Below are 15199 nucleotides of genomic sequence, written 5' to 3'. Positions count from 1 at the left end.
CACACATCCAATCCCGAAAATGAACATCTACTGTCAGGAGAACAATATAAAAAAATGTACTACTAACACAATGTAGTACTCACTATACAACAGAGAAAATAAATGAAAAACAGCTACATTTACAAGCTTAAATAAAACTTAGACCCATAATTTTGATTGAAAAAAATCACGTTAAGTCTGCAGTGTGGTATTTTATAAAGGTTAAACACAAGCAAAACGAAATCATATATTATTTAAATATACATTTATGTGATAAAGCAATAACACTATTTTTAAAAAACAAAGAAAGGATACCCCTTTAATTCTGTACAGTATTTCTCTCAGAGGGAGCAGAGGCAGGGGGATAGGGTAAGGAAGGAACACAGTGGGAACCATAAACGTACTGGGATCAATCTAGTTCTTAGGCTGGTCATGAGATTGCATTGTTCATTTATTTATGTAATTTTTATCACTACATTCTTTTGTATATATAAAATATTATATAATACATTTTAAACCCAGAAAACAAAAAAATGCAGCTAATAAACAAAGATAGTCATTACCTTAAATAGAAAAATTAGAAACCACCTAAGTGATATAAATTGTGTAAATTGTGATATGTTCATTCAGTTAAAAAGAATTTTAAAATATATGAGAAAATATTTATGATAAAATTAGTTAGATAAAATAATGTAAAAAATGTACAGTAAAAGGATTAGAAAAAATACAATAAAATGTCAATAGTGGGTATTACAGGGAGTTTTGTTTCTTCTTTGTACATTTAAATTTTTCTATAGTGAATAATAAATACTTTGAAAATCATTAAGGACTTTTAAAACTGTCACTGAAACATTTAATAACTCTAAGTCATTAAAGAAAACTACCAAATCTTCCACTGGAAACAGGAAGGAAGTTGGTGTTTTGTGAAAATCTGTGATTTATGAGCTTTATAATTCAAAGTTTTATATTTTCTGCCATAAAACTGTGTATCTTTATTACTCTGATTTCATTTAAAATAATTTCATGTTGTTTGTGTGGGAGGAAATATGACTGAGAAAACCATGACCTAAAGAATATATTTTTGCCATAGAGGACTTCAATTAAAACAACTAAAAACAACTTCGATATCCTTAAGAACAAAAAGAAAAAATATCCACCAATGGTTGACCAGCTTTTGGAAACACCGAAGAAACACGTATACTGAGAGTCTGCCTTATAGCCCCAGGGCCCATCATAATAAGAAAGAAACATAAAGATTAAGGCCAGAGGCCAGAGATTAGTTACATACCTCTTTTTCCAATATTCTAGCGACCTCACCAAGGGTACGATCTAAAGCAGAAACCTTATTGTTTGCCCATGAGCCACTGTCTTGTACTTGTAGTTGTTTTAGAAGATCTTTGGCTAATCGCTGAAGCCTTGGATACAAAATGAAAGAGAAGAATGACATGAATGTATTAGACTATAATATTTAATTTTCCTAAATATTTTTAAACAAAAGTTACTTTCATTATTGTATTAGAAACTGCTTCATAGAGCACCTAAGGGGAAGAAAAACAAACCACTCCTAAGGCTGGTATTATCCTATGTTCACAAACACCAATCTAGTCCTTGTGACACAAAATAGATCTAGAGGACAGTACCGTCCATCCACAGGATTAGCTGGAGCAATTGCTGCCATCAGTTTCCGCGTGACCCTTAAACTAGAACAGAATTTGAGATGGGGAAAGGTGAGAGTATGATGGCAGAGAAAATGAGTATTAAGAGCCTGAGCAGATTTTCATATTTTGATTTAAATCTTCAAGGTAGCCTTGGATACCATGTTATAAGCACTGTAAACTCTCAGAATGTCAAACTCCCCATTTTCCAATTTACAGGCAATTTGGGGATTTCCTGCCACTGCTGATATCATTTAGACAATAGAGCAATTATTTCCTTTTCACCAAGAATAACACATATTTCCTAGATCGTAAGATTCTTTAGTAAGGGGAATGTATGTAATATTTCTTTGAAGCCCTTACTTCTTCTGTTTCATATACCTCACTCTTTGATCAATCCTCCTCTCCTTTCAACTTACTTGCTTGAGTACCCTACCAGCAGATACTCACCAGACGCTTTCCCAGATCTCTCCACTTTCCCCCTATGCATCATCTCCCTGTTGCCTTACTTCCATTTTTATCTATGATTGATTCCATAGGCCATCATTATAATCACTTTCTTGTAAACGTGTGCTACATTCCCTTTCTGTTGTTCTGTTACTCCTACAGCTAACCCCCAGCCATGGTAACAATCACTAATGTTTGTTTAGTGGGCCAGGCATCCCTCTCAGTGCCTTGCATACATTAACTTATTTAGCTGGATTAGTGAACATCTGCCCGCCTTTTCCATTTTTGATACTGAGAAACAGTCACACCATGCAAAAGATTGGTATGACTATAGATTCAGAACCTTACTAATATAAGTTTGTCTAGTCTGCTCACTCTCCTACAAAGCCTTGCTTCATATATTGCTCAATCTCCTCACAACTCCACCCGTTCCTTTTTCCTCCTTGCTTTCACATAAGAAGATCTTACATTTTATAGAGAAGATGGAAGCTACTGGAACAAGAAAATCTTCTTTCTGCCACAAAATCTACAAGGATATCAGCACTTCACCCATACTCTCCCTTATTTCTCCTATTACAGTCAAGGAAGACTGATTCCTCCCATGTAGGGCTAGTCTTGCCACACAGGCTCTGTATGCATGAGGTCTTTCTGGATCTAAATCCCGCTCTTCCTGCTTCAGTGTCTTTGCAAATGCTATTCATTCATTCCTTCTGAAGTGCTTCCCCCACCTCCACATTATCTAGAAAAGTCCTACTTATCCCTAAGTTCTTAGGCCAAACATTGCTTTCTCTGATTTGACTATTCCTTCAAATCACTTATTACAAGTCTCTCCCATGCAGAGATTTACAACAGAACTTTTGGTAATGATGGGAATGTTCCATATCTGTACTGTCCAACCTGGTGGCTTCTAGCCAAATGTACCTATTGAGCACTTGAAATATAGTGTGACTGAGGAACTAAATTTTAAGTTTTATTTAATTTAAGTAATTTAAACAGCCATATGTGGCTAGAAGCTATCATACTGGACAGTGCAGAAGCACAGTATTAACTTCATGAGACAGGGTTCTTCTCTTTTTTTTATTATTAATTAATTTATTTATTTTTGGCTGTGTTGGGTCTTCATTGCTGCACATGGGCTTTCTCTAGTCACAGCGAGCGGGGGATACTCTTTGTTGTGGTGTGCGGGCTTCTCATTGGGTGGCTTCTCTTGTTGTGGAACATGGGCTCTAGGCACGCGGGCTTCAGCAGTTGTGGCACGCAGGCTCAGTAGTTGTGACTCATGGGCTCTAGAGCACAGGCTCAGTAGTTGTGGTGCACAGGCTTAGTTGATCCGTGGCATGTGGGATCTTCCCGGACCAGGGATCGAACCTGTGTCCCCTGCATTAGCAGGCGGATTCTTAACCACTGTGCCACTATGGTAATCCCGAGACAGGGTTCTTGTCAACCCATTCACCATCTTATCCGTAGCACCTCTAGATAAGTATACTCAATAGATATTTAATGATGAATGGTCTAAGAAGAAATTTCTTCTTTACATTAATATTAATAATATCCATAACCTCATATGTTACAAAATACTTTCACGTACATGATCATTTTTAGTCCTCTGAAAAACACTGTCCATCCCTATTTGAAAAATAAAGACGCCAAGGCTCAGGCAAATTAGGTGACTCTCCCGAGGCCTCACGACTGGTAAATGTATTATTGGGACTAGAAACCTAGGCCTTTAATCTTCAAATTTCATGCTTTGTCTCCACATCATGTTAGTCAATTCAAATAAGGAAATTTCATTCACAAATGAATAATATCCTAGAATATAATTTCATCTAGAAATCTACTTATGTAAAAAAATTGAATTCCTCAAAGAATACAACAGTAATTGCAGCTCAAAAAGGCCCTGGTGAACTCCAGTTTAAACCTAAGCTATCCATATGAAGTTTACTTTGATAAGTCAAGGAATAAATACAAACTCTAAAATCAGAAATACCTATGCTTAAATTCTGGCTCCAGAACGTACCACATATGTAAACCCTGGGGAGGTTATTTAACTACTTTCAATCTCAGTTTCTTCAACTTAAAAGTGAAGATTTTATATATATATGTATATATATATATTTTTTTTCTTTCAGAGCTTCTGAAGATTAGAGATAATTAACGTAATGTACCTAACACCATTCACTAAAGTAGACATTCAATAAATGACCAACGCTTATTACTATTCATTGACAGAAAGTCTCAACCTAACAAAATGAAAAAGGGAATATAAAAAATACAAAAATAGAATAAGAGTAACATACTTCTTTTCTTCCTAATCGAATATGGGATAGAGTCCCATCCGATTAAAGTTACTGACCTTATCATGTGGATGAATATTGGCAGCGAACTTCATTGTGTGACAGATAAGTAGCCACTTCAGCTTTTGGCTGAATAAAACCTGCACAGCATGTAACTGAATATCCAGCCATAGCAATGGATGCATATGAATCTAGCACTATTCTTACCAAGAATGCTCACATTCCACTGAAAACCAGGGGTATTTAGGGAGGCACAAGGGCCATTTTAATTCACAGAATACAAGAAGCTTGTATTTCACCCTGAGGTAAATCAAATCTGGGATTCATATGAACCTATCTTTCAGGGAAGAATGCCAAATCAAGGGGATGCTTAGGTAACATGAGCTAAACCTCTGTTTTATTCCCTGCCTCCACAGAATTACCACAAATAATACAGCCCCTCTCAAGAAAAACATTAGATTTTGATTCATAATATAAATAATGATAGAATGTCACAGGACTCAAGCCCTGAAAGCTGTATTTTCCCTACAGGGCAAGAATAGGAGCTGTTTAGAGGGTGCAGTTTTTATTAATACAGAAATTGCTACTTGAGTTACTTCTGGCATGTTAATTTTTTCTAGCATGAAAAGAAAAAGTGAAGGATTCATAACTCCTAGCCAAGAACATGAGAAGTATCTGTCAGGTAAATGGCTTTATGGAGAATTTTTTAAGGTCAGATATTTTCTTCTCAAAACTTGAACAAATTCTAACAACTCTAAGTTCAAACTTGTCACTGGCAAATGTGAAATGTAAGGGCTTCTCTGTAAGGATCCCTAACTTTTATCACAGTCAATTTTGGGAGGTTCATTAGGATCATTGGGAAGATTTATAAAAGTGTAATAAAGGAGACTGGGTCCACGTTAGGAACTAACATTGTTCTTCGGTGTGATGGACAGGAAGACATAAATATATTAACTTTTTTTCTTTCACCTCCTCTATTTGAAAGGTACATAGTCTAAATTTAAGGCTACTGGTTCCCCTTCCATTTTTAAATAATATGCTTAAGCCTGTATTTCTAAATGTAACAACTTAAGAAATCCCCATATAAGATGAAAACAGTGTGCATATATCGCCTCCCACATTGGTCATCTTTCATTGTTGCCAGCCAGCATCCTTTCCTGTGGAAAAAGAACCCATCTATCCCTTTCAGGGAACTACCTCACCTTCATACTTACATGGGTATACTAGATGTGCTCAATGCTATCAGGGTGTTGCTGCTCCCAGGCCCTCATTCTTAGTGGAAAGATCTAGAAAATGTGTGTATATTATTATATAAATAAATATAAAAAATACATATAACTATATATATAATTATATAAACATAGAGTTGACGCTTGAGCAACAGGGCTTTGAACTGTGCAGGTCCATTTATACGCAGATTTTTTTCACTATGTATGTCCCACAGGATTCAGGGTTGGTTGAATCCGTGAATGCAGAACTTTGGAGGGGAAGGGCCGACTGTAAAAGTTATAGGCAGATTTCTGACTGCTCGGGGGGTCGGCGCCCCAGCCCCACCCTCATTGTTCAAGGGTCACACGTGTTTGTGTGTGTGTGTGTGTGTGTGTGTGTGTGTGTGTGTATCCCTACACTTTACATCTACATTTATTTCTACTTATATATATGATGGAAAATAGGAGTTAAAACTGATATCTACAATTCCAATTCACCACCATAGGATTTTCTATTCTTCCTGGGTCTATTTTTAAGTCTCTTCTCTCATCCTTAATATATTTACTTATGGAACAATCCACCTAACATATCATGCATCTTTCTTTATGCATACTATTATCCTCCTGCTTGGCCTCCGACTTCCTACTCTGGGCTCTTCTGCCCTTCTCAGCTTGCTCGGGTTTCACACCCTTTGCAAGACTCCCCTGACAGACCGTGCCAGGATGACATTCCATGGACTACCCTCCTCATTCGGCTCTGATTCCCCACACCAGGCCGTGGTGTCCTACCCGACATGGAAGCTCCCTGCGCTCTGCTTGGGCTCTGCACCTCCACACCTGGCACCCCTCCTTAGCCTACTCAGGCTCTGACACCCACCGTTGTGCCACTGCTGCCTCCAGCCATCCAGCCAGTGCAGATGGTTGCTTGGTGCTCTCTCATCTAGTGGCTTTAGGACTGAATTGTTCTGGAAAGGGAGGGGAAACTGGAGGAAGAGTCATTTTCATTTATTAGCTAGAATAATTTTATAAGGACACATTTCTTTTCATCTGCTAGTTGGTTACCAATTTCAATCGGTGACAATAATTATCCTTTTTGATGCTTAAATTGTCCTATTTTTGTCTAGTAGTAAACTTTTCAAGTCAGCTCCTGAGTCTTTTGATAAAACACTAGCAGTCTTTGAGAGCTCCCTTGCCACCTAGTATGACAGAGCATTCAGATCTAGCATTAGACATTTTTCCAAGAAGTTCTTGCTCCCTTTAGTGAGATATGCTCACTGCTACTGCATTGTTCATTTGTTTCTAGGCCTCTTCAATCGACAGAGCTAGGAAATAAGTAAATGTGTGTACACACACATATATAATACATGTGTATCTATATATGTATATACACAAATACGTATACACACAAATACGCAGAACACTTTTTAAAAGATAAAGTATCTCATAAATTCATATATTTCAAATTCAGTCCTACAGGGGTATTACCTGATCTCTAATGTATTACATCTATCTCCTTTCATCCAGACTGAGAATTCAGTTTCTCAGTAATACAGGGGATGAAAGAATGCTAGTCTCCATAATCTTCTTTACTTTATCCTTACTATTATGCACACAGACTCAGAATAACATTATCAATAATACCATCACCAATATAATTGGAGAATGGTGAATTTTTTAGAATTATGTTTTCCCCATTCTCCCCAATATTTTTCTTATAGTTACACTATAAAAACATCTGAGATACAGTTATTACGTAATATTCTTTTTCTTCTGGCCATCAGTTATTCTTAGTTCTATAAGAAACTATAACTTTAATATTCATCCCTAGTCTTTATGTTGATGTCTAATAATTTTGATTGTCTAAGGTTCATTCTCTCTTAGTATTTAAGATCCTCAAGAAAAGATAATGTGGGTCAAGGATTTTGTAACTGGTAAAACTGATTTTTGAGGCCATAAAATTATTGATAAGAAAGAGTAAGAACTAAGGCAACATTGTTCACATCAGCCCTTCCTGAGGAACCTACTTAAGAATGAGGTTCAGGTGCTTCTCTCAAATTGGTTCCCTGAACCTTCCAGTGAAAACCGTTAGTTATTCTGGGGTTATCCTTTCCTTACATCCGTTATCCCAGTTGCTTCTCTTTGCTTTCTTTCACACTGATGTCATTACCATGCAGGTCTTGTGGCTATTTGTTCCCATCCACTTGTATTTCAGATTTCATGTAGATATCTGGCAATGTAGTTTTTTTTGTAAATGCTTCCATGGGTTTTTGGTTTTCTTTATTAGTTATCTGGTTTCTATGTTAAAATTTGAAGATACTGAAAAATTATGCTCTATTGCTACTGCCATTTTTCTAGACTTATAATTTAAAAGAATAGCCTGGTTGCCCTGTGGTGAAGAGACTGTAGTAAGCAAGGGCAGAGCAGTGTAGAACTAATTAGGAAGCTGCTACAATAATCCAGATGAGAGACAATGGTAGGTTAGACTAGACTAGTTACTATGGAGGTAATGAATAGTGGTCAGATTCTGAATATATTTTACAGATAGAGCCAAGAGAATTTTTTTGATGGACTGAAAGTAGAGTGTGAGAAAAAGGATGACTCCAAAGATTTTAGATGACTTAATTTAAGGATGGGCTTGCCATCCTTAAATTAAGGATGAGCAAAAATATGAGGGGTAAGGTATGGGAGCAAATTTCAGGAGTTTAATTTTGCACATATTCACTTGAGGCATCCAAGTGAACAGAGAGACATCCAAGTGGAAATGCTAAATAGGAAGTTGGATATAGTATTCTGGAGTTCTGGGGACAGGTCTGGATTGGAGATATAAATTTAAAGTCCATCCAGATACTAGATGTTTAAAGTCATGAAATTAAATGAGATTACCAAGGGAGTAATTCTCTATTTGAACTCTCGGGACAAAGGCATGTTAATGTCAACGGTCAAAGAGACAAGAAACAACCAGGCAAAAGATACTGAAAAAGAGCATCTAGTCAAGTAAGAGGAGAATCCAGAGAAAGTTGTACAGTAGATTGTTACATTAAAGGTCCCCCTTGAAGTATATCTTGCCAGCCATGACTTACATAGTCACCTCAGACAGTGACTACGGACTTGGCAAAATGACTTGCCTTGGCCAATGGGACATAAACAAATGTGACACAAGCAGAGGCTTGATAAGGCCTGATATCCTCTATGAACACTGAAGCAAAAACCCTCAATAAAACAAGCAAAACAAATTCAACAGCATATTAAAAGGATTATACACCATGACCAAGTGATCTGTCATCCTCAAGGAGGCTGACCCAAGCTTCCTTATATGGCAGTCACAGGGGAGCAAGAAAGCAAAGTTGTGAGCAGAAGCCTCAAGACTTCTGGAGCCAAGGCTCAGGAGTCACATATTGCTTCTGCAGTAGACTGTGGATCAGAACAAGTCAAAAGGCCAGAACAAATTCAAGAGTAAGGAAAATAGAGTCCACTCCTTGATGGAGAGGTGGCAAAGTTATATTGCAAAGGGACATGCCTCCAGGAATGGCTCAACAACTTCTGGCCATCTTTGCAAACACTATACCACATCATATATTAAATTTCCTCAAATTTTGGATCTATTTCTAGACTGTTTTAAAAAATCTATTCCATTAATTTGTATTAGTATTCACATGCCAATACAAAACAATTTGGTGGATAAATTAGGAGTTTGGGACCAGCAGATACAAACTACTATATATAAAATAGATAAACAACAAGGTCCTACTGTATAGCACAGGGAACTATATTCAATATCTTGTAATAAACTATAATGGAATAGAATTGGAAAAATATATATATGTATAACTGGATCATTTTGTTGTACACCAGAAACTAACACAACATTGTAAATCAACTATAAATTAAAAAAATAAAGTACAACTTCAAGTGCTAGAACTTAATCATATACATAATGAATAAAAGATATCTTAACCGTAAACAAAAAAGTGGACATCCTAAGCTCCGGATTCACATTGCCTTTCAATAAGACTACACCAGTCTGTACCCCCATCAGCAGTATTATGTAAGTACCTTTCTCTCACTGCACCTCTACTGGCAGTCTATTTGAGAGAAGCAAAATGACGATGTTTTTGTTTACTTAGCTATTACACTCAGTAATTACACTGACATCCAATGGCGGAGTCTAAATCCTCATCTGTCAAGTGGCCCTTGCAACAATCTTGAATGAGATCTCCTCAGAGTAAGAACCAGTACAGCCTTGCCAGAACTTGTTTTGTTAGAATAGGGTTTCTTTACCTCAGCACTATTGATGTTCTGGATGCGGTAATACTTTGCTGTGGAGGCCTATCTTGTGCACTGAAGAATGGTTAACAGTATCCCCTGGCCTCTGCACGCTTGATGGCAGCTGCACCATTTTTCCAAGCTGTGATAACCAAAATATTATCACATACCCCCAGGCACAGACAAATGTCCTCTCGCAAAACCATCCCCAGTTGGACACCACTGTGTTAGAATAAAATTCTAGGCATCAGATACAAAGTCCATGACCACAGGCATACAATGATGGTTCAGATAAACTTTTGTTACAGGCAAAGACTGAAGAGACAAAGAACTAAAATGCAGGATAAAATACTCACTTCGCTTTATAGGGTGAGTCTGAGCCAGAATTTTTTGTTTCCAATAAACTCTCGTATTCCTTGGCCCTAAAGAGAAAAGAGTTTTATCACTGTTACTTATTTTGCTGCTAATTTTTATAACAAAATAAAACTTTGGCTGTGTTTTTCCTCTCCCAGTACTAGGAACATTACTACACTAATTTTAACACTTAGATTTCTGAGATTGCATCTTTAAAATACTATGAATCTATCAAAAAAGACTGAAAATACATATTTCCTCACAGGATATAAAATAGATTCATAAAAACACTTCTGAGTTTAGGGACTTGGTACAGAATGGTGCTATTTTTCAGAAATGTTAAAATCATGATAATTAAATTTAAAACCATACTAAGTTTCTACAAGGTGGTTGAGGTGCCTCAATATCTATGTATACCTCAAGAGGTATATAATGCAAAATTAAATACAGGTAAAGAATAGTCATTTAACTCTAGAAATAATTTTAAAAGGCAGTGGAAATGACCTGACCAGATACTCAAAGATCTGTTTTGTTCTGCTTTTGTTATTTATACTGACTAAATACCAAAAGTCTGCAAAAATCTGAGATAACACTCTTCTGCCATTGTCCAACTAAGCTCCACCTTGCCTGTAACTGTAGGTGACAGCCATCAACAGGTCACCAAACTAAGCAGACATCACTACAGCAATCCATTAACAATGACTTAAATTTGTCAATTTCCCTTTTCAGAGGAAAAAGAGAAAAATACTAACTTAAATATTAACCATTCACCCAAAGGGTTCTAGTCTCAAATAATTAGTCCAGTGACCTATGAAAGAATTAGTCACAATGTACACCAATCCATACAGCAATGACAGGTGAAAAAATAAAAACTGTTTCATAAAAAACCTGAAAAATGCAAATTACAACATGCCTAATGAGAAAAAAGCAATCTAGCATAGGTTATGCTTGGGAATGAAGAAATAACTAAATTAGAATTAAACATTAAATTATGTATTGTTTCAACCTACGTGTGCTCATTGCTATCAGCCAAAATATTAAGGCATATTGAAATGGGGAAATAACCACATTGTAGTTGCAAGTAATTGTGACTGCATATGAAAGGTGGGGAAAGTAACAATTCTGCAGGATTGAATATGTTCCAAGAGCTGTGCCAAGGAGCTACGCATTCATTGTCTCATACAGTCTTACAAACTCAATATATATATTGTCCTCATTTTACAAAAAAAAAAATTGAGGCTTAGGAAGATGCCAGTTATATCAAGACATATATTTATCTGAGGCTTCAAGTGGAAAAAACTGAATACATTCTCCCATTCATGCACACCTAACTAGAAAATTACTACCCAAAGAAATCCTAACTTTACCTGGAATGGTAGTTAACCACTTTTTCCTAACTTGAATCTCACCTTGATTCACTTTTAGCAATCAATTAAATATTTATTTCCAGAGCCCCTACTCTGTATGATCTAGAGTATGGGGGGATAATAAGAGTTATATATATATCAGGGATGGGGTATATATATAGTGGGAATATTCAACGTATTCATTCTCAATAAGGAGGAGGAAGATACAGCATTAAAAGATACATAGTTCTACAAAGCTGAGTAAGTGACAGATGGGTACTGTCACAAGTGCTCATTTCCACCTAAGATGCTAGGGGGAGTTTCCTCAAGGAAATGGAAAGTGTGCCTGCTTGAAAGATAGGTAGCATCTGAATACACAAAAAGAAAATGCCATTAATAGGGTAGAGAAGTGAGCAAATAATGCTAGACATGGCGGGAAACACAAGTTGTGCTTAGGGAACAGTGCACAGATCCCTTTTGCTGGAGCGAAAGATTAAAATATAGGAATTATGAGAGATAAGGCTGAAAAGAATTATTTCAGAAACTCTATTATTATTAAATTCTGATTATTTACTCTTTAAGATAATGACCCACTTTATTAATATTTTAAATTTATTAGTGTTGTGTTGTATACTGCATTCCCTCACTTTTAGTCTCCTTGTCATCGTGGTTGTACTCTTTCTTAGCCATAATGTGGGATATTTATTTACTCCGTTTTATTTTTTGTTAGCCTTTTTACAGGCTAACTTTTGTTAGCTTTTCAGAGTTTACCAATATTCTCCAAGAATTAGATCTTATCAACTTCTATTTAATTTCCGTTTTTATCTTTATAAAGATATAGTACATTGTAAGTGCCATATGTATATTTGTTAAATAAAAATAAATAAATACATCTATCCTATTTCCCATGAAGAAGATATGAATATTGTTCTAATCCTTGAGTTGTTTAGACCACTACTACTTCAACTGATAAAATAATTTAAGGCTAAAATTTCATTCTGAGTAAAGTTTTGACCATACTCCGTAAGTTTCATGTTCTCATTGTCACAAATTTCAAACAGTTTGTATTTCCATTTTGTCTTACTCCTAAAAACTCTTAATTCAAATAATGTTTTCTGGTCCACTCCCACCCCTTGGTTCCGAAGTGTTAATTTTTTTGTCTTTATAATTCTTTTTTTTCATTTTTGGGTCAGCTTTATTGAGGTATAATTTACAAACAATAAAAACTTTAAATTGTAAGTGTATAATTTGATGAGTTTTCACAGTTGTGCCTACCAACATAAGTGAAACCACAATCATGATATAAAGCATTTCCACCACCCCACAAAATTTTCTCATGTTTTTTGGTAATAATTCTCTTCCCTCTGCCCCCACCTTCTTGTTCCTAGGAATAATCCATCTACTTTTTCCCAGTATAGATTTCTGAATATCAAATTACTACAATCATACATACTTTCTTGTGTCTGGATTAATTCATTTAGAATAAATCTCGAGATTCTTTCATAATCAAATATATTATTAGTTAATTCGTTTTCACTGCTTTGCAGTATTCTATTGTTTGGACACCACAATTTATCCATCTCCAGTTGGATATTTTACTTCTTTCCAATCTGGGGCCACTACCTACTCTAAACATTTGTAGACAAGTCACTGCATGGGCAGATGTCTTAATTTCTTTTGGATAAATACCTAGGAATGGGGTTGCTGAGCGATCTGATAAGCATGTGCTTAACCTTAAAATACAAAAATGTTTACCAAACAGGTCATTCCAATTTGTACTTCTACCAGCAAAGTATGAGAGTTCCAGTTGCTTTAATCCTTGAAGAGTGCCTTGCTTAATCTCTTTATATCTGTGAAGTTTGCATATTTCCTTTTGACTTCTAACTTCATTTCCTTGTGGTTAGAGAAGATATCTTGCATGATTTCAATCTTTTAAAATTTATGGAATCTTGTTTTGTGGTCTAATGTATGATCAGTGCTGAAGGGTATTTCATGTACACTCGAGCAGAATATGTATTTTGCTGTTTTGGGGTAGAATGTTCTCTATCCATCTGTTAGGTTTAGTAAGTTGATGTTGTTCACGACTTTTATTTCCTTGTTGATCCCCAGACTGGTTGTCCTATCCATTATTAAAAGTGGGGTATGAAGTATCCAACTATTACTGGTGAACTGTCTATTTCTCCGCTCAATTCTGTCAGTTTTTCCTTCATATATTTTGTGACTTTCTCAGGTGCATATATGTTTGTAATTGTTATGTATTTTTGATGGATTCATCCTTTCATCACTACATAATATTCTTCTCTCTTTATTGTACAATTTTGGTCTTAAAGTCTATGTTGCATGATAGCAATATAGTTACTTCAGCTATATTATCTTGCAGAGGGTACTCTTTGCATGAAATATTTCTATCCTTTCACATTAAACCACCTGGGTTCTTATATTTGAAGTGAGTCCCTTGTAGACAGCATATAGTTGAATTATTTTTAAAAATTCATTCTGCCAATCTGTTTCTTTTACTGGAGTCTTTAATGCATCTATATTTAATGCGATTACTGATAAGGACAGATTTACTTCTGCCATTTTGCATTTTCTGTATATCTCTTTTGTCCCCCAATTCCTTCATTACTGCTTTATTTTGTGCTAAATAGTTTCTAGTGTACCATTTCCATTCCCTTCTCATTTCTTCAAGTATATGTATATACTTATTTATTTATCTGTTGTTTTCTTAGCAGTTGTCCTGAATTATAATTAACATCTTAATTCATAACAATCTAGTTAGAATCAATACCGACTTGGTTTCAGTAGTATACAAAAATGTTCCTATATAGCATTTACCTCCTTTATGCTATTATTATAAGTCATTTCTTTATACATTGTGTGTGCCCATCAACATAGGTTTATAATTATTGTTTTGTGTAGTTCTCTTTTAAATCAAATAGGAAAAACGAGGAGATACAAAAATACTACATTTCCACTGATTTATATATATATATAGTTACTTCTACAGTGTTCTTTATTTCTTTGTGTGGATTCAAGTTACTGTCTACTGTGTTTTTATCGCAGACTGAAGATTTCCGTTAGAGCTTTTTGAAGTGCAGGTCTACTAGTGACAATCTCTCAGCTTTTGTTTATCATGGAATGTATTAATTTCTCCTTCATTTTTGAAGTTTTGCCAGATATAGAATTCTTGGTTGACAATTTGTTCTGCTTTTGTGTTTTTCTACCAGGAAACTGAATATGTTTATCCTACTGCCTTCTGACCCCTATAGTTTCTGATGAGAAATAAACTATTATTATATTGAGGATGTTTTACATATGAAGAATTGCTTCTCTTTTGATGCTTTCAAGATTCTCTTTATCTTCCAATGTTTGATTATAATGTGTCATAACGTGGATCTCTGCATTTCTCCTACTTAGAGTTCGTTGAACTTCCTGGATCTGCAGATCATATCCTTCATTAAATTTGGAAAACTTTCAGCCATCATTTCTTCAAATGTTCTCTGCCCTTTTCTCTCTCTACTCTTCTCTGGGACTCCCCTTATGTATATGTTGGTATGCTGGATGGTGTCTCACAGGTTTTTGAGACTGTATTCAAATTTTTCCCCATTCTTTTTTCTTTCTCTTCTGTGGAGTGTATAATCTCAATTGAGAAT

The 15199-nt window shown here is 35.6% G+C and overlaps 1 protein-coding gene across 8 annotated transcripts in view; it reads right to left on the bottom strand.

Annotated features, from left to right (window-relative positions):
- SCAPER (S-phase cyclin A associated protein in the ER) overlaps positions 1-15199 on the bottom strand; it is a 467951-nt gene that overhangs the window by 215784 nt on the left and 236968 nt on the right. For all 8 annotated transcript variants that reach the window (XM_082452595.1, XM_082452600.1, XM_082452599.1 and 5 more), the window contains 2 exons: positions 10203-10268; positions 1268-1394 (listed from right to left, as the gene is read on the bottom strand). In XM_082452595.1, coding sequence (XP_082308721.1) covers positions 1268-1394; positions 10203-10268 — 193 coding nt within the window. The remainder of the gene's footprint in view (positions 1-1267; positions 1395-10202; positions 10269-15199) is intronic.

Source organism: Balaenoptera physalus, assembly GCF_965194825.1.
Source record: "Balaenoptera physalus genome assembly, chromosome: 2".
NCBI classification, from domain to species: Eukaryota; Metazoa; Chordata; class Mammalia; order Artiodactyla; family Balaenopteridae; genus Balaenoptera; species Balaenoptera physalus.
The sequence above is the reverse complement of the archived record's forward strand: the minus strand, read 5'-3'. Positions and strand labels throughout refer to the sequence as shown.